Genomic DNA, 16,644 nt, shown 5'->3' with positions numbered 1-16,644 from the left:
TAAAAGAATAAAACAATATTACAATGATTCTAAGTGATGAATTGAAAATCTCTCCTTTTTATCGTTTACATTTTTTTTACTTTAAGTAAACAAGAAACAGAGAAGAAAGAATAAATAGGAAGTGTGTTTTCTTTGAAAATCTATATACATAATGCAGCAACTTTGCTGCAAAGTACTTTTTAAAACTTCAAATAATAAACCTCTTCCTTTTTCAGAGTCGACCAGTTTAGTTTAGCGTGTGTGCTGGAGACCACAACTGCTCGTTTGTTTGTTTCGACATGCTTGTAATGGTAACCCACAACACAGAGGTGTTTAAAATACAGGAATCCAACATTTCTGCTACATCACTTCCTAATCATCATTTGCCGCCACTGAATTTTGTCCAAAAGCTTTTGTCCTTTGACTTTGTCACCGACCAAGGGGATTGAAAGAGTCAGATAATATTTTAATATTCAGTGCCAACCAGAAGGGAAAGTTGAAAAACTCTGGGACTTTCAACGTGCTCTGTACCTGTGGGTGGCACCCTCTCATGGGGCTACAATTGTCTCTGATCCTGACAGGGTGTCAGTGGGACATCCAAGAGCAGGTTCTAGAACAGGTCTGGTCTATTGTTGTGTAACAAGCTGCATCACTTTTTGTTCTATAATTCAAGAGCAGCCTCCACAGGATACCACGGGGATGCGGTTGAATCCCTTCTCCAAATCCACGAAACACATATAGACTGGATGAGCGAACTCCCACAAACCCTCCAGCACCCTAAAGAGGGTGTAGAGCTGGTCCAGTATTGACAGCCTCACGCCAAAGTCATTGTCCTCTGCTTCCTCAAAAGAAAGCTTGTCAGTATGAAGATCCTCAAAGTATTCCTTCCACCGCCCCACAATGTCCCCAGTCGAAGTCAACAGCTCCCCACCTGCACTGAAAACGGTGCCTGCAGAGAACTGCTTTCCCCTTCGGAGGTGCCAGGCGGTTTGGCAGAATAATAAACCAAAATTAATAAACATAAAACAAGGATTTTAAAGTAGATTAAAAGAAAAGTAATAAAAGCAGGTTTTATTATTACTGTATTTAAAAAATTCACAAAAGTAGTTTTGTTTTACATTATAGTGTTGTGTGTTTACTGTTTTTAGTGTTAAAGCGCTTCGAGCTGCACAAAGTGCATGAGAAGCGCTATTTTATAAATAAAGTTTGATTTGATTTGATTTGATATAAACTGATTAAGGATTATCCTCCCACTCCTTTTCAAGTAATTCATTAAAGTGTTTTTCAAAAACTTCGCATTTAATATATCTTTTGTGTCATGTATCGTTTGTATAAGTACAAATATGTCTATTTATGATTTAAAGAAATTAAAATAGCATAATCTATATGTCTATGTGTGAAGTATACACATGGATAAGTATGTATTTTATTTTTTGTTTTCATTTAAATCCAGACTATTTTATTGTAACCCCTTTTTTTCTTTATTTTCATTTGTGTTTAAAATAAAGGAATTGAATTGAAAAGAAAAAAAAGTTCGATATATCAATGTATAGATTTATATCTCTTTTGTTTGTCCTCTTTCTTTAACAGATGAAATTAATTAATTCTAATTCCAAATGCCAAATTACTATTTGATAATTTGCTTTAAAAAAAGGCATTTATTCTGTAAAACGCATCAGGTTTAAGCATTGACCGTTCGGTTCGTTTGTCCACCTGCTCGTTAGGTGGCGCTGTTTGCTCCATGTTTCCGATTGTCCGTCTGGTTGCTCTTCCGGGGAACAATGTTTACAAACGAGCTGAGGCAGAATATGAGTATCTTATGAGACTGGATAAAACACGACATGCTGTTCGTGATATAGGATTTATGCACCTTTAAGGTAGGCTTCGCTTTTAGTTTGAATGCAGCTTCAGGAGTTTGTAGTTTTTCTGGAGTTAAAAAAACCTTCGGAGCAAGCTCAGTAAGAGTAAGAGGCTAACCGAGCTGGGCTAACGGGATGTTTTTGTATGCAATGCTAACTGTGTGTTCATGTCATCGACCCTTGTTGATGATTTTTTTTATTTTCTGTAAAAGAATAGCTTTACAGCATCGATTTATAGCATTTAATATAAGAAATAATAATTTGTGTTTAAAGGCTGTGAAAATAAAATATTTCCCAATGCTCAACGTGAATGTAAAACAAGTTAAGAACCATAGTATCATCATAGTGACGTGAGGTTTCTTTAGGGGTTGTGGGAGTAATTTATCATAAAAATTTTAAATGTAGTCATTTGAAATCTTAAAACATTAACCTTTAAGTTATAAAACCTTTCACTAAGTGTAATTATATTCATTTACTATAAAATAAAAAAAATATTAACAGATGCTGTAGTACTAGCAATCCTAATGAGCTAAGCCTTTTAATTTTATTTACATTTATTACATAACTATATGTGGCTTTCATTTGAACTCAAGCAGCAGATTTTCCATCATAAGAGCAGCTGCTGACAGTCCAGCCCTAAATAAAAGGCATGAAGAAGAAAAGCAGAAGCCCCAGATCGAAAGAGTCGCCATGGCTGCAGACGACGGGGGAAACAAACGAGAAGAAGAGGCCCACCGGCAGCAAAAGGAGACCCAGAAAAGGTCAAGCTGCCGCCGCAGACGGCTGTGACGGCGCAGAAACACATCAAACCGCCAGCACAAATTTCAGCGTGGCTGCTGACGAAGCACAGAAACATGCAGAGAGCATGTGCAGCTCTACAGGTGAGTCTCACAGAGGAGCTGGGGTTCACAGGTGCTGAAGATTTGCTCTTTCAGCTGGAAATGGCAGCCACTACTCGTGTGCCTCCTGTTGGCAGTTGTTGTTAATACTCATTTCTAAGTTTTAAAAAGATAGAATGTGGAAACTACGGTGGCCCTGAAGTGCAAATCAGATGAACAAATCTCCGAACGCAAAAACAAATCACGACAATTAAGAAATTAAAACAAAATTAAAGAAACCAAAACGTAAAAAAAGACCCCAAAAAAAATGTGGAAAATAAAAGTAATTTCCAGAAATCAAAAAGATGATAATGACCTTTGAGTTTGAAAAAAAAAAACTGTGTTAAAGAGTTGATTCACTTTTTCAGTGACTGTGGCCAGAAGTCTAAAGAAATCTCTTCTGTCTGAAGATATCATGACAAATAACTTCCTGTTGAAAAGGTGAACAAAGGTTATCATCCAATCAGTGATGTCATACCTGTATAATACCTACCTTTTCTGTTTTTTTTAGCCTTTTCTTTTTATTACTGGAAATTAGTTTCCCATGAACGTTTTTGTTTTCCTCATCTGAACTGGCATCTGGATCAAAGCTGTACAGCTGGATAGTTCCATTATTGATCGCCCTTTAATCTTAGGTTGGGGGTGTGAGGGGCTTTGGTGAGTGCGTGTCAACAGAGAGTAATGGGTGACGGGAAAGGGGGTGAGATTGCTCCTATTGAACTACTGCTGCTCTGCAGAAACGATGTCTTAGAAAAGGACACAGGTTATCTACAAAATATTTTCCAGGTGTAAGAAAAATCCCTTAAAGAACTTCAGGAGAATCTCAGTAATGCCGTTTAAAGCTGTAAATGTAATAGTTTTCTATCTACAGGCAGACTGTCTGCTGCCGTCTGTCGACTCTGCCATGGGAAGTTCTCCCCTCGCAGTCTGCGGAACGCCTTCAACAAGTTGCCTCAGGACTCCCCGGACACAGTTGGCGCTGCGACCCAGTCGCCCCTTCTGTTTCACTCAGACTTCCAGCGCTTGGTCGGGGTCCGCTTGGACCGGGACCCTCGGCTGTCGGAGTTTATCTGTAAAAAATGCCACGCCAAGTTCTACAAGTGCCACGGCATCCTGATCCGGTTCCTCCAGAGAGTAAACATCCCACCAGTTGGAAAGGAGAATCTAAAAATCCAGTGAGTCAGAACAAAAACCAAAGTTTAATGAGTCACTATTTAAACAAATCCAGAGCTATACACAAATATCTTTTTTGCATGTTATTCAGGAAGAATGCAAAGTGTCCAGAGTCAACAATGAACTACAGTTCCAAAAGTAAAGGAAAACATTTCTCTCTCTTCTTGGCTCTAACGGGTGAATTGTTCATTTACTCAAACTCATTTTCACTCTTTCAGCTCCATCTTCCTTCACCTCAGACCCAAAGTGCCTCCACAGCCTGGTGTCCTGGGCGCACCACCACGGGGAAGCCTGCCGCTTCTGCCCCGACCTGAAGGAGGTGCTGGAGGGCCAGTGTTGGGGCTCTGTTAAGGCTGTGTGGGGCTGCGTGGACGGTCACAGATACATCATGGACACTCGCTACACCCCTCCTCCATGCTTAAGCCGCGCAGAGAGCCTCAAAGGTGGAGATCTGGGGAGGGGCATCGGTGATGGAGAACTGTCGGGTGAGGAGCAGGATGACGAGGAGGAAAAACAACCTCCTGGGAATGGAAGGACGTCATTGGAAGATGTGAGCTCTCAGCGTCAGAGTGGTCTACCTGCAGCTGCAGTGCAGATGCAGAACTCTGCTCCGGATGAGTGGACTGGCAGCAGTGAAGGTGAGACCTGCATTTCAGAAAGTCCTCCGGCTGCACTAAATGCACCATGGAGCGGGATGCAGGGTGCGGTTGTCTGAAACCCTGATGCTGCACAGCTTAAGCATTTTGATTTAATGCCAAAATAAAAAAAAAAAAATGCTTCTAAATTAACAGAAAACAAAGTCGGTTTCTGTTCCAGCAAACAACATGTTTACACTGACGGGTTCTGGAAAATAAAAGCCTGCATTTAATTCAACAACGCAGCTGAAGATCATTTCGCATTACATCACATCAAATATAAACAATCCAAAAAACACGTTGATAGGTCCAGGTCTTGTAAATGAGGTTTGACTTATCTGGTTAAGTGAACGTAAAAAAATATTTTAAAAAAAAAACAGTTTTAGGCTGTATTCAGACTGGACACATTTGGTTTGCTTAAAGTGAATCAGAGTCCTTTTCCTTGGATAATCCAGAACAGATTTTCCCTTTGAATACAACCAAAGGCTTTAACATGAAAAAAGAAAATGAAAAAAAAACCCAACAAAGCATGTGTCTGAACTCCATTAGAATTCAGAGCACTAGATAGAGGTTACATGGAGTAGTGAGGAAATTCAGACAAAGGCTTAGTTTAACCAAGAGATATCAGCAATTTTATCCATTGTTCTCTAGATTGTGAGAGGAAACCAACATAAAATGTATTTAACTGGGTTTAATGATACTGAGGATACTCTGATAAATGCTTTTTCTCACTTCAAGTCCTTTTGTTATATGATTGCTCATGTTTTTGTATAAATATTAGGAGTTTTCCGCTGATTTCTTTCTATCTATTTGGGCTCTAATGCATCCGTCAGAGTCTTGGACTTACATAGTTCTGGTTTCTTCTCCGTGACAGACTGTGCGGGTCCAGAGGAGACCACGTCTCCAGCACCGGTCCAGCTGGAGGACCAAACTGCCGACAGTGATCTGTCTGACCGGTGAGTGGATTTCTTTTTTACCTTAAAGTATTTGTCAAGTTGAAAAACAGCCCGGCTTCAAATTTCATAATAAAACCAATTAGTGCCCAAATCACCTGAACATTATTTCTGTACTGGTAAATATTCTTTTACCTGACCGGTAAATGGAAAAAAAAATCTTAAAGTGAAATTATGGGTCATATCAGCTTAAAGTGAATAAAAAACCAGATTGTGAAATTGAGAATTCGAAAACAGTTTTAAACTCTAAAATTAACATTGTAAACTTCAAAGAAAAGAAATAATTGTAAATTAATTTAAAACACCACTTTTTAGATTTAAGCCCACACAGTAAAGAAGTTCCTTCTTTCTTTATTCTCTTTTATGAGAAGTTTGTGAGATGTTTTGTTGTTACTTTGTAACTTTATATGCATTTCTTTGTACACGTTTAATGTATTTTGTGTCTTCCTTTATACGTTTTTATCTGCAGTGAACAGCACTTTGGACCTGTGTTGACAGTTAAATTTTTTTTTTTAACGTTTGTTATTATTACTAAGAAATACAGAGAACTTGATTTGAATAAAACTCTAAACCCATAACTGTCTAAATAACAAAAATATTTTTTTCTACTGCTTTATATTTCTAATTTTTGTTTTTTCATATTTAATATATATATATATATATTAAACAAAATCAAATTGTGGATATTTATTTTAAGTTTATAATGTGTAGTTTCAAGTTTAAAACTCTTAATTTTATTAATTTTTAACCTGGTTTTTATTCTCTAAGCTGATCCTCATGCGACCCCATATGAAGACATGAATTCTTGTTTTCGGTCAATGAAAATGTATAAAAAAAGATCGTATTTTGATACAGTTGAGGTGTAATCACAGTAATTTAATGGGGTTAATAATTCTTTTTCCTTCAAATGTTAAGTTTTAGCATCGACTTGCTTTCAAACTGAGACGGGTTTGGTGTGTTCAGGGTCGTCTCTGAGGAAGAGTGTGAAGAAGGCACAAAGGGAAGCCTGTCAGACGAGGAGATGTTTGAACCGTACGCTGAAAAGAGGTTGGTCAAAAATGACTTTTATACGGACCTGAGCGGGAAAAAGTTAGAAGAACTTAAAGGGATTTTTGAGCTCTTAAAAGGCTGGGATGATGAAAGCAGGTGGTCTTCATCAGTAAAAATATGTTCATATAAAGATGACACTGAGCAATAGGGACCTTTGGAAGGACAAACTAAGAATATGAAGGATAGAGAAATGTATAATTATTACTTTATATTCCTACTATTTGGAATAAAACCATTAAAAACACGCCACAGGGAAAGAATGGCCGGCTGTTTATGGTAGTTTTATGGACTCTGCTGTCCAATAAACATTTTAGTTTTTGTCCTTTGTATGTGTTCAGTATTTCTGGAACAAAAATGTTTTCTCATTTTAATGTATCCTGAGCCAATGATTTGTGGAAGCTCACCCCCTTAAATGAGCTTTTAATTCTCAGGATGAAAATAAATACGATTTCATTTGGTCTCTTATTTTTTCCTCCAGAGCTCGCAGAGTAAACGGCCCCGACAAGAGGAGACAGAGCCTTAAATCCACAGAGGAGCCCAAAGTCAGAAAGAAACCTGGACCCAAACCAGGCTGGAAGAACAAGTTCAAACCTAAAGGGTTTGTGCTGAGATTTACACTATTCTGAGCATCTCCTCCACCCATGCATTGTACTGTAGTTACAACAAGAAGATCTATTCTTTAAGTAAGTGGGCTCCAAACTTTTCCAGGCCACGGAGCGGCCTGTACGAGGCTAAAGGGCGTGTCCGATTTGTTTATTCATTTATGTATTTTTAAATCTCACAGTTTCCTAACACCTCTAAGGGGAAAGTTTATCTTTGTTTTCTGTCAAATCTCTGCAGCTGCTTTAAACTTTATTTGAACACTAGATTTTGTGTAGGAACCATTAAAATGGAATCTAGATTTTCTTTTAACCCATAACTGTCAAAGTGGAAGCTAAAGAATCAGACGCCAATCTCAGCCTCGTATGACAACTGTTGTGAAACAAATGTAGCAATAAATCCACACCTGGATTTTGGTAAAGGAGGGTCTAAGGGCCCCATTTATCTTAGTCTGTGTAGTTTAGTTTATTGAATTTTATGACTGATTCCATGTTCTCATACAATTACCGGTATGAATCCAATTGAGACAACTCTTGTTGTCATATTAGTCTATAGAAAGAAAATTGAATTGAATTGGAGTAAAGACTGCTTTTATTTTGAAGCTTCTTCTGTTTCCTCTCTGGATCGTTTCTGCCAAACAAAAATTTCCAAATACGTTTGTTTTTTGGTAACTTTAGGGGGTTTCCATTTAGCGGTCAGAGCAGCCGCTTCAAGAAAGCAGTGGATGGATTTTCAACACGCGACCGAGTAACGGGACACGCGTCCAAAATGAGTCGGATGTGGTGGAGAGAATCCAGTAGTTTTGCAAAATAAAACATCCTTCAGAGTCAGATTATAAAAAACACAGAAAAATGTAGGTGGTGTTTTGTTTTTTTGCAGCCCGGTACCCACTGTCCCAAGGACCGGTACCAGTGTTCAGCCCGGGGTCTTAAGTAAACAACAACTTACAGCCATTTCTGATGTTTTTCAGGGAGGAACTTCCAAACATCTACAAGTGTCCGTATCAAGGCTGTACTGCCGTCTACAGAGCACCAGATGGACTTAAGGTACTTCATTCATTTAAAGAAAGTCTTCTCTCCTGTTTGTCTTTACCGTTTCTGAAATAAAAATTCTAAACAAGACATAAAAAAAAGGGAGTCAGTTTGTTAATTTTTCTCTAAACTGCAAAGGTGCAAATAAACAATTAAGCACTCATCTTATGTGGGGAGAGACAACCGATTGTAGCTTTCCCATCTAGGATTAATCAAATATCAAGTGTGATGAAGAATTCTGACTCTTACAACAACATTATGATAAAAAAAAGTTCTAGAGTTTTCTCTGTAATTACCTGAAATGTCTGTCGTGCAAACTAAAAGAGGGATTTTACACTGAGGTACGGCCGTTTTTGTGTGAAAAAACAGACTCTTTTCCAAATGTTTTTTCTAGAAGCACATTAAAGAACATCACGAGGACATGAGGGAGAGACCCTGCCCCCATCCCGGATGCAACAAAGTGTTTATGATCGACCGCTACCTGCAGAGACACGTTAAACTCATCCACACAGGTGAGGGAAGACTCTTTCAGCGTTTTCTCTGCCCTTCTACACTCTGATTCCTCAAAGTAACTCCAAGTCTTCCTCCTTTCATGCTTCCAGAGGAGAGGAACTACATTTGTGATCAATGTGGTCAAACCTTCAAGCAGAGGAAGCACCTGTCAGTTCACCAGATGAGGCATTCAGGAGCAAAGCCACTTCAGTAATTTACGTTTTGACTGCTTGTGTAGATTCTGAGCTGTTTTTCCCCCCAACATGATTAATTACAGAATAGTTTACACTGAGAGAAGATTGGGAACTTTAGTAAATTGAACCTTAACTCTTCTTCTAAATACATTGTTTCCTTATAAATCCAAAAAGTATTTATCTTAGTTTTTTCAACGATATTTCTAGATGTTTAAAGGCTGTAAAAGTCCTAAATACGCACTTTATAAATTTTTCACAGACAGACATTTTTCTCTCTGGCTTAAGCTTTCAAAGTTCAAACATTCATAGAAAAATAAGTCCAGTGTTATTGCAGATTAAAGAGAGATTTATGTAAATTTGGCAAATTGAAGGCTATGGAGCCAAATTAAGATCAGCATAAAGTAATGAAAAACAAAATTGTAAATAAAAAATTTTTAAAAATTTGGAAGAGTTTTGAAAACAAAAAAACCATAAACTAAAAGCTTTTACCAAATTAAATTAAAAAAAAATTATTTGTGGCACCTGCTATTTACATCTTATTTGTTTCTTTTCTTTGCTTTCAGCTTGACTTCGTATTTTTAATAACTAGTTCAGTCGCCTGAAAAATATGTAATCTGTATACATTCTCTATTACTTAACAGTTAAAAGTGAAAATATGGCGTCCAATTAGGATCAGCCTAACCCTGCAGAACCCAAGAACAATTGTCTTCTGGGCTTTGAAAGTTAATTTGACCTTTTTTATTTTTGTCTTTTTATTTTGGTCAGCAGCATTTAACAGCAGCCACAAAAAGAGAAAAAATAATGAAAATAAAAATTGGAAACATAAAACAGCAGCTGTTACAAATAAACATTTTATTTTTATTTGGTAACAGTTTTAGGAAAATAGTTTTGTTCAGGTTTTCAGTATTTCTTCAAATTTAAAACATTGTTAAGTTACTTTTGTATTTAAAACAGTTTAGAAATGTTTAGAATTTTTCTTTTACAAAAAGTACAGTCCGTTTTTTCATTCACTTTAAGCTGATCCTGATTTGACCCCATAGAAGGCGTTTTGGACCGGAGACACGGCAGATTGATGGAAATCGTCTTCAGCAAATCAGGATGGGTTATAAAATAATAAATAAAAAGAACACGATTGTTAAAAAACAAAAACAGTTATTGCAAAAGGAGAACCATATTATAGTGAGGGAACACTATTTCCTAACCAGCTGTGATCATCTTTGGTTAATTATCCTCTTAGTGTTCATTTTATGTTATTTCACTGCTGGAATGTTGAACAGTTTATTAGTTGAAGACTTTGCCAACACTAACGACGTTTAATCTTTTTTTTTCCAGATGTGAGGTGTGCGGTTTCCAGTGTCGCCAGCGAGCGTCTTTAAAATACCACATGACCAAGCACAAAGCTGAGGAGGACCTGGAGTTTCAGTGCCTGATGTGCAGTAAACGCTTTGAGAAAGCGCACAACCTGAACGTGCACATGTCCATGGTTCACCCGCTGACTCAGGCCGACGGCCAGAGGGGGGGCGGCGGTCAGCCGCAGTATGCAGACCTGCACACCATCACTCTGAGCGGAGAGCTGGTTCAGCAAGACGGGGACAGATGACAGCAGGGTGCCCGCCGCAGAGGTACAAAGGCTGCCAGCTTGCCGTGTGGCTCCACCCAGTTACAACAGAACAGTAAAGGTTCTTTCATCTGTGACATTAGCATGTCAGGACCCCCAAACCGACTTTCATTCCAGATTTTATCTGTTGGAAATTTCCTGACCATCAAAAACAACTCCTGAAGAATCATTTTGTTACCAGAGACCGAAGACACATTTCAAAGAAGCTGAAGTTACAAAAGATTCTATGTTTGAAGACATATGAAAGAAGCACAACAAAAAAATGACAAAGCAGGTAAATCTGTCATAGTTACTCTAAACTGGAATCATCAGCATCAAAATAAGGCCAAACACAAGTTATAGGATATGAAACAACATGTCCTTCAGGTTGCCCGACACAACAAACAGAAGACACAAAAGTCTTTCTGTCACCCCACCACCTAAAATTGGAATCACATAAACAACTGCAGTCTGTCCACACTCTGCTAAAGCTTCATACAACATCTCAGAGCAATAAATAAAATAGTTCAGCTATGCTTCTGTTATTTTGTTGGAGTTGTTTTTTGGTCCACTTTCACATTTTTAAATATAGACTCTTGAGTTATCAGTCATGACTTCTCACGTCGCTGATAGCTGGCATGCACTTTCATGTAATAACAGCTGGAACTGATGTAATTCCTACAACTGTTGTTTTGTGTAAGGCATTTGCTCAGAATATGCAGTTTTCATTTGAAGAATTCTCAGTTTTAAGTTATTACTCTTTGAAAGAGTTTTATTTTATAATCTAGCAATGGAAGGGCTTCAAATGTACATGTGTGTGTAAACAAGTGTGCATTGTGTAAAAAAAAAAAAGCAAATAAAATGTACAGGTTTTTTTAAACATTTGTGGCAGAAACGTGTTTTCGAGTTGGAACAAAACCTCCGTAAAAGGTGTACGTCACGGTTGAAGAGCTCTGCAGGTCAGAGGAAGTCGATCTCAGGGCTGAGGCTGTGGGGGTCCAGGTGCATGGAGAGAGCTGCAGACAACTCTGGGTCCAGGTCTGCACAGCGGGACTCAAGCTACAGCCAGAAACCAGACAAAAACATGCAAATGAGTCAAAGGGGCAGAAGAAATGTTGTTGATGTGGGTCGGATACCTGTCTGAGCTGGATGGAGGACACGGAAGCTGGAGACGTTTGAGGAATCAGACTTAGGAGAAACTGCTTTGTGAGGCTCAGAATGTGGGAAGGCTCCAGCTGAAGTAAAAAAATATATATATAATAGAAATTAGAAAAATGATTCTATTAGTATGCATGGACAGAAACGGCACAAAGAAATCACCAGCTGCTTAGCAGGTTTTGGAGTTTGTCCATCCAGGTAGAGCTGCAGAGCGGAGATGTAGCAGAGGATGGCGGTACGCAGGAACCCTGGACATCGTGTGGCGCTCTGAAGCAGACCTGCATTTTCCTGAAAGAGCAAGCTGGGATCAACGTGTTAAAATTTGTCTCTCGGAACAGAAGTGCAAAAAGGTTTATAGCTCACTGTTGGCAAAAGCTTAAAAAATACAGAACTATCAGTTCAGCTACACTTTAAAGCTTTGTTAGGTTTAATAATAATTTTGCATCTACAGATATAATGATTTAAGTGAAATATGTGTTTATTTTAAAGACTGTCTAATAAATTACAATTAAAAAACAATGAAAACTGGAAAAAAAACAGCTCAATAGTTTAAAAATGTACAAAAAAGCATTAAAGAACTGACTGAAAACTTTCAAATATAAAGGTAGACACCAAAAGCAAAAGTCCAAACAAATATAGAGGTACCGGTACATACCTGCAAAAAGCCCAGGGGAATAACAGAGCTACCCTGTCGGATGTCACTCTGGTTACCAAATGATAAATGCCTTGCTCTAAAAGTGTAAAAAAAACTAGGATGAGTTTTAACATCAGATCAAATGGTTAGCCTTAGAGCTGCTGCGTGTGATGCTGCAGGTTTGTACCGTCTGTTGTGAAGAGGAGCAGCCAGTCGGCAGAGTTCATCGACGCGCTGACAAGCTCAGTGCAGAAGAGTCTGATTTGGTCTACATTCTTTCCCTATAACAAAAAAACAAAAAGTGTCAGGAAAAATGTAGACCAAATCACATTTTTTCCCCACTTTTATGTTAACCTGTTTTTTTCCCCCCAAAGAAATTTGAATGTGATTACTTTCTGACCCTAAAGGTTGAAATGAGTTTGAAAAATGACCCTTAAAGGCCTCCAGGTAAGATTTTTTTGACAGTAAACAAAACATGCAGTCATTGTTTAAAATAATTTATGGGACAAGCAAAACCTCAGGATAATTTAAACTTTTATTAGTCATGGAGATGCCTTAGACAGAAAAGGAAAACTTCTAAAAGAATCAAAAAGTTGAAACATCTCATTTTGAATGACTTTGAAAATTGACTTTATTTCTAAAACCAGATTAAAGGATGAGGATTTGCCCAACGTTTCCTTTTTTACCATCATGCCAACAAAACCCCACAAACAATTTTAATAAAGAAGCAAAACATTACAATTGTGCTATTTCTTTAAAATTCAAATTCAAAATTCAATAAATGAACATTATTAGGGAAAAGCTGATTAAAGTTTGAGGTCACTGACCCTTTCTGATTAGGGTCAGGGATATTAGAGTTTTTTTCAGCTTCTCCTAAGATGTGTGTGAAATTCAGTTTTTCTAGTTACTTAAGTCATAAAACAAGACATTTACTTAATTTCTTCACAATCATCATTTGTAAAAACTTGCCTGATGTTTTCTAGTGTGACAGGAGATATTTTTGTGAAGAGAAAACCAACAATTATAAGGTTTCTTTATTATTATTATTATTTTTTTTTTTTAACTTCACTATTTTTTGCTCCCTGTGGGATTTGTATTTGAGCTCATATTCTGTAAAACTGCAGCATGTAAAATATATTTCTTGTAATCCTGTGGTGCATCAGTTGGAGAACAGTTACCTCAGGATCCAAAAGTGCTGACAGATAGTCGTTGACGTGGAAGAAGAGCAGAAAAACAAGCACCTGTGAGCAGAAACGAGCCACGGCAGGCATTACACATAAAAACAATATTTCACACTTTGAATTAAAGCAATATAAGGTTTCTATTATGTTCACTAGAAATGTTAAGACGGTACTCTAATCATTTAAAAGTACCCCCTCCTAAACAATGACCGACTGTTATTGCATTTAAAAAGGGATGTTTGACTACAGACGACAAAATGTTGTGTTTAAAGTTACAAAAGTTAAAAAAGGTCATTTTTTCTGTGCTATAGCATCAACTCAAACAGTGAATCAAATGGAAATACTTCGACAATATGTGTCAAAAACATCCAAATAGAGGATTTTCAAAGTTTTCAAGCTCTTATAAGAATCCTGCATCACACTTTTCCAAAAGTGAGAGGTTTGCTCTCACCTGCTTATATTTGACATCTTTCTGGTGTTGCAGGGAATTCAGGGCAACACGGAGGCTTTTTACTTCACAGCTCTGCCAAGAACGATGAAGGCTGGCCGCCAAAAGAATAGATGGAGCTGAAGGCATCGGCAGCCCCTGACCATTCACTAAGCTGCAGAACAAACAGATGAAGCTCACAGCAACAGTTTTTAAGGCTTCATCTAAAATTTTTACCTTTTAATACCAGACAGAATTTTACTAAGATACAATCCAACGTCTGAATCTGCAGAAATGTGACTCTTCACACTAAGAGATTATCTTTACAGTCCCTTTGGTCAGCATTTGTTGTTTTTGCTGTGCTCTAAATGTGCAAAGTAACAGCTTTGACTGTTGTTTTCCATTGCTAGCAGAATAATCTTACCACGTCTTGAGTTACATGCTAACTCGGCAGAAAACGGACCTTGAGGATGTGGTTTTACCTGCTGGCCCAGTGCTGACAGTCAGTGAGGAGCTGCAGCTGCTGTGGTGGAGACGCGCCGTCACTCAGGCGCCGCCAGAGTGAAAATGCAAATGCAGACAAACGTCGCCACCAGTGCTACATTCACAAGCAAAGTACGTTTAAAAAAATGTTTTTTTGTTTGAAGATTAACAATTATTCCTTTAAGTGATACAATGATGTTTAACGGTAAAGAAAATCCAGTATAGAAGTATCATTTTTAGCAGGAAGTACCGCTGTAGAGACCAGCATCAGAGGACAGTGAAGACCTATGTGAGACCAGACTTTGCTCAATTCTTCTGCTGGATATTTACACTGCACACAAGCATATATTAGGCCCTGGAAAATGAATGCAAATATTATTATCTCTGTAAATTCAGTCACTTTGTACATTTTTTAGTGAATAATTCCCACCTTCAAGAAGTGTGCAGTTATGTGGCTGGGCAGCAAGCCGGCCGGAGCGCATACTCTCCTCTGAAGATGAAGAAGACAACAGTAATTACCGCCTTCGCCATGATCAGCTTTAAGAGAGAAGCTTGACGTTCACCTGATGCTGGTTGACATGTTCTATTAGCTTGTTTATTTCCACAGTTGTTCTTTCTCCTTCTGTCTTTACTCGGATGAAAAGAACAGCTGGGAGAGACGGGAGAACCCTGAGAGATCCGCAAAGGAGAACAAATCAAAAAACAGTTTACAAAATCACCAGTGACAGGTTTGTCTTTAATGTTCAAACTTTTTAAAATCCCAAAATCTGTTCAACTCAAACTTTGTGGATTGGACTGTCTGTAATTTTCATGGGATTAAGTTGCGCTTTTTTAAAAACTATATTTCCCACATGCCCCTGTGGCATGGGGATACAGGATTCATGATTCTTATACAGTGGTCACCTGTTCCATGTGTGTAGCGTTTGCTGCAGACTGAGCTCAGTGCCGATGCTCATCGAGGCCGACGTCCCTGTGGGCGGGCATCTCTGAGACAGCAGCTCAAACAGGAAGTCGCACAGATCGAGTCTGTGACCACAGCTGACCTCCATCTCGTAGATCAGCTCCTTCATGCAAACAACAAATTTGCATCAACAGTATGGCTCTACAGGCCACTTCCTGTACAGGTTTGCCCATTTTTTAGCCCTAAGGGCAGTTGTGACGATGGCATTTGATAAACAGCCATCCATGGAAACCTACCCCAGTCACCCGCTCATTCTTCCACGGAAGAAAAACCCTAAACATTTGACACATCTTCATAAAGTCTCATTTCCTTCATACAACACATTTGTAAGCATTTTTACATTATGTCTACAACAAGAAGAAGCCACTTACTTCTTTGAAAAATTCTCTGAATTTGTTCAATCAACAGTAAATCATCAAAGAATGTTTGGTCCATGAGAAATGGACTTCACACACCTGTAACCTGGACAGGAGGTCTGGCAGGCAGCTTCCTGTCTCTGCTGTTCCTGGCTGAACGAAAGGCCTTTCAGGGCTGGAGTCACTGCTGACATCATCCACAAAAGCAGAACATCCCGAAGGTCAGAATTTCAACGCGCTCCCTCTCAGTTATCCAGAAAAACCACGACGTTACAGTGTTTGGTAAATCCAAGAGTGATGAGAGCTATGGCACCTTGGCTGCTGGTCCATGATGGCGTTGAGAAAGTGCGAGCAGAGGTTCTTCATGTCTCCGCCGCAGCCTCCCTGCTCCTCAGGAAGAGGAAGATAAAAATCCATACAAGCCCATTGCTGATACTCCTGACTACGCAGAAAAGATTGAAAGAAGAAATCAGCTGTTATTTCTATTTTATGCTGGTTTTTTTAAGCTTAAAAATAATTTCTTGCCCTTAAAGTTTTCCAATTATATCAATGGTTCATAACTTGAAAGGGCTGCATAACATGTCAACAGTTATGTAATATAGATTTTTGGTTTCAGCATCAAACTGAAATCTGAAATATTAATGGAGGAGAAAACTGAAAAAAAATTAAACTCAGCCAGCTTGATGCTAATATCACCTAAAAGATAAGCCGTGCATAAGCTTTACGATTAAGAGTATAAAGGACGCGAGGAGTGTGAGCTCTTTCTTATCTGGTTTTGGCCCTTTTTTTGTTTATTCACAAATCATTCCAGGATCTTTGAGCTTCTCCACTTACCGCTGTGTGTCAGACAGCGCGTCTTCACTCCTTTGAACTCTGAGTTCGCTGTGCAGCCATTCGGAGAAACTCAACTAAAAGATTTAAAAAAATAAAAAAGCAAGGTATATATATTGCCCAAAACCCTGGAAATCTGGACAGAAACTCTGCATTACGAAGGGGTAAAAAC

At 38.4% G+C, this 16,644-nt stretch overlaps 2 protein-coding genes across 7 annotated transcripts in view; one reads left to right on the top strand and one right to left on the bottom strand.

Annotated features, from left to right (window-relative positions):
• The first annotated feature begins 1,696 nt into the window (after positions 1-1,696).
• znf276 (zinc finger protein 276) lies at positions 1,697-11,321 on the top strand. 2 transcript variants are annotated; one of them, XM_011476448.4, is made up of 12 exons: positions 1,697-1,856; positions 2,435-2,719; positions 3,588-3,891; positions 3,981-4,027; positions 4,108-4,527; positions 5,399-5,480; positions 6,441-6,524; positions 7,006-7,125; positions 8,098-8,173; positions 8,553-8,670; positions 8,761-8,860; positions 10,177-11,321. In XM_011476448.4, the coding sequence occupies exons 2-12, from the start codon at positions 2,488-2,490 to the stop codon at positions 10,442-10,444; spliced, it is 1,851 nt and encodes a 616-aa protein (XP_011474750.1). In that variant the 5' UTR covers positions 1,697-1,856; positions 2,435-2,487; the 3' UTR covers positions 10,445-11,321. The 2 variants fall into 2 exon arrangements, with proteins under 2 accessions (XP_011474750.1, XP_011474751.1); XM_011476449.4 differs by having other exon boundaries at positions 1,721-1,856; positions 2,432-2,719.
• fanca (FA complementation group A) overlaps positions 11,196-16,644 on the bottom strand; it is a 21,127-nt gene continuing 15,678 nt past the window's right edge. For 2 of the 5 annotated variants that reach the window (XM_011476451.4, XM_078949419.1), the window contains exons 28-42: positions 16,476-16,549; positions 15,955-16,083; positions 15,741-15,828; positions 15,228-15,388; positions 14,888-14,993; positions 14,755-14,814; positions 14,575-14,679; positions 14,324-14,439; positions 13,866-14,016; positions 13,412-13,474; positions 12,421-12,514; positions 12,255-12,330; positions 11,762-11,900; positions 11,578-11,676; positions 11,196-11,500 (exon numbers count right to left, since the gene is read on the bottom strand). In XM_011476451.4, the coding sequence (XP_011474753.2) occupies positions 11,402-11,500; positions 11,578-11,676; positions 11,762-11,900; positions 12,255-12,330; positions 12,421-12,514; positions 13,412-13,474; positions 13,866-14,016; positions 14,324-14,439; positions 14,575-14,679; positions 14,755-14,814; positions 14,888-14,993; positions 15,228-15,388; positions 15,741-15,828; positions 15,955-16,083; positions 16,476-16,549 (1,560 nt within the window). In that variant the 3' untranslated portion in view covers positions 11,196-11,401. The remainder of the gene's footprint in view (positions 11,501-11,577; positions 11,677-11,761; positions 11,901-12,254; positions 12,331-12,420; positions 12,515-13,411; positions 13,475-13,865; positions 14,017-14,323; positions 14,440-14,574; positions 14,680-14,754; positions 14,815-14,887; positions 14,994-15,227; positions 15,389-15,740; positions 15,829-15,954; positions 16,084-16,475; positions 16,550-16,644) is intronic. The other 3 variants (XR_002290443.3, XR_013656643.1, XM_011476454.4) reach the window with 3 other exon arrangements.

This window comes from Oryzias latipes, chromosome 6 (assembly GCF_053564925.1).
Source record: "Oryzias latipes strain Hd-rR chromosome 6, Olatipes_Hd-rR_3.1".
Classification (NCBI taxonomy): Eukaryota; Metazoa; Chordata; class Actinopteri; order Beloniformes; family Adrianichthyidae; genus Oryzias; species Oryzias latipes.
This window is presented reverse-complemented; position numbering and strand designations above follow the sequence as displayed.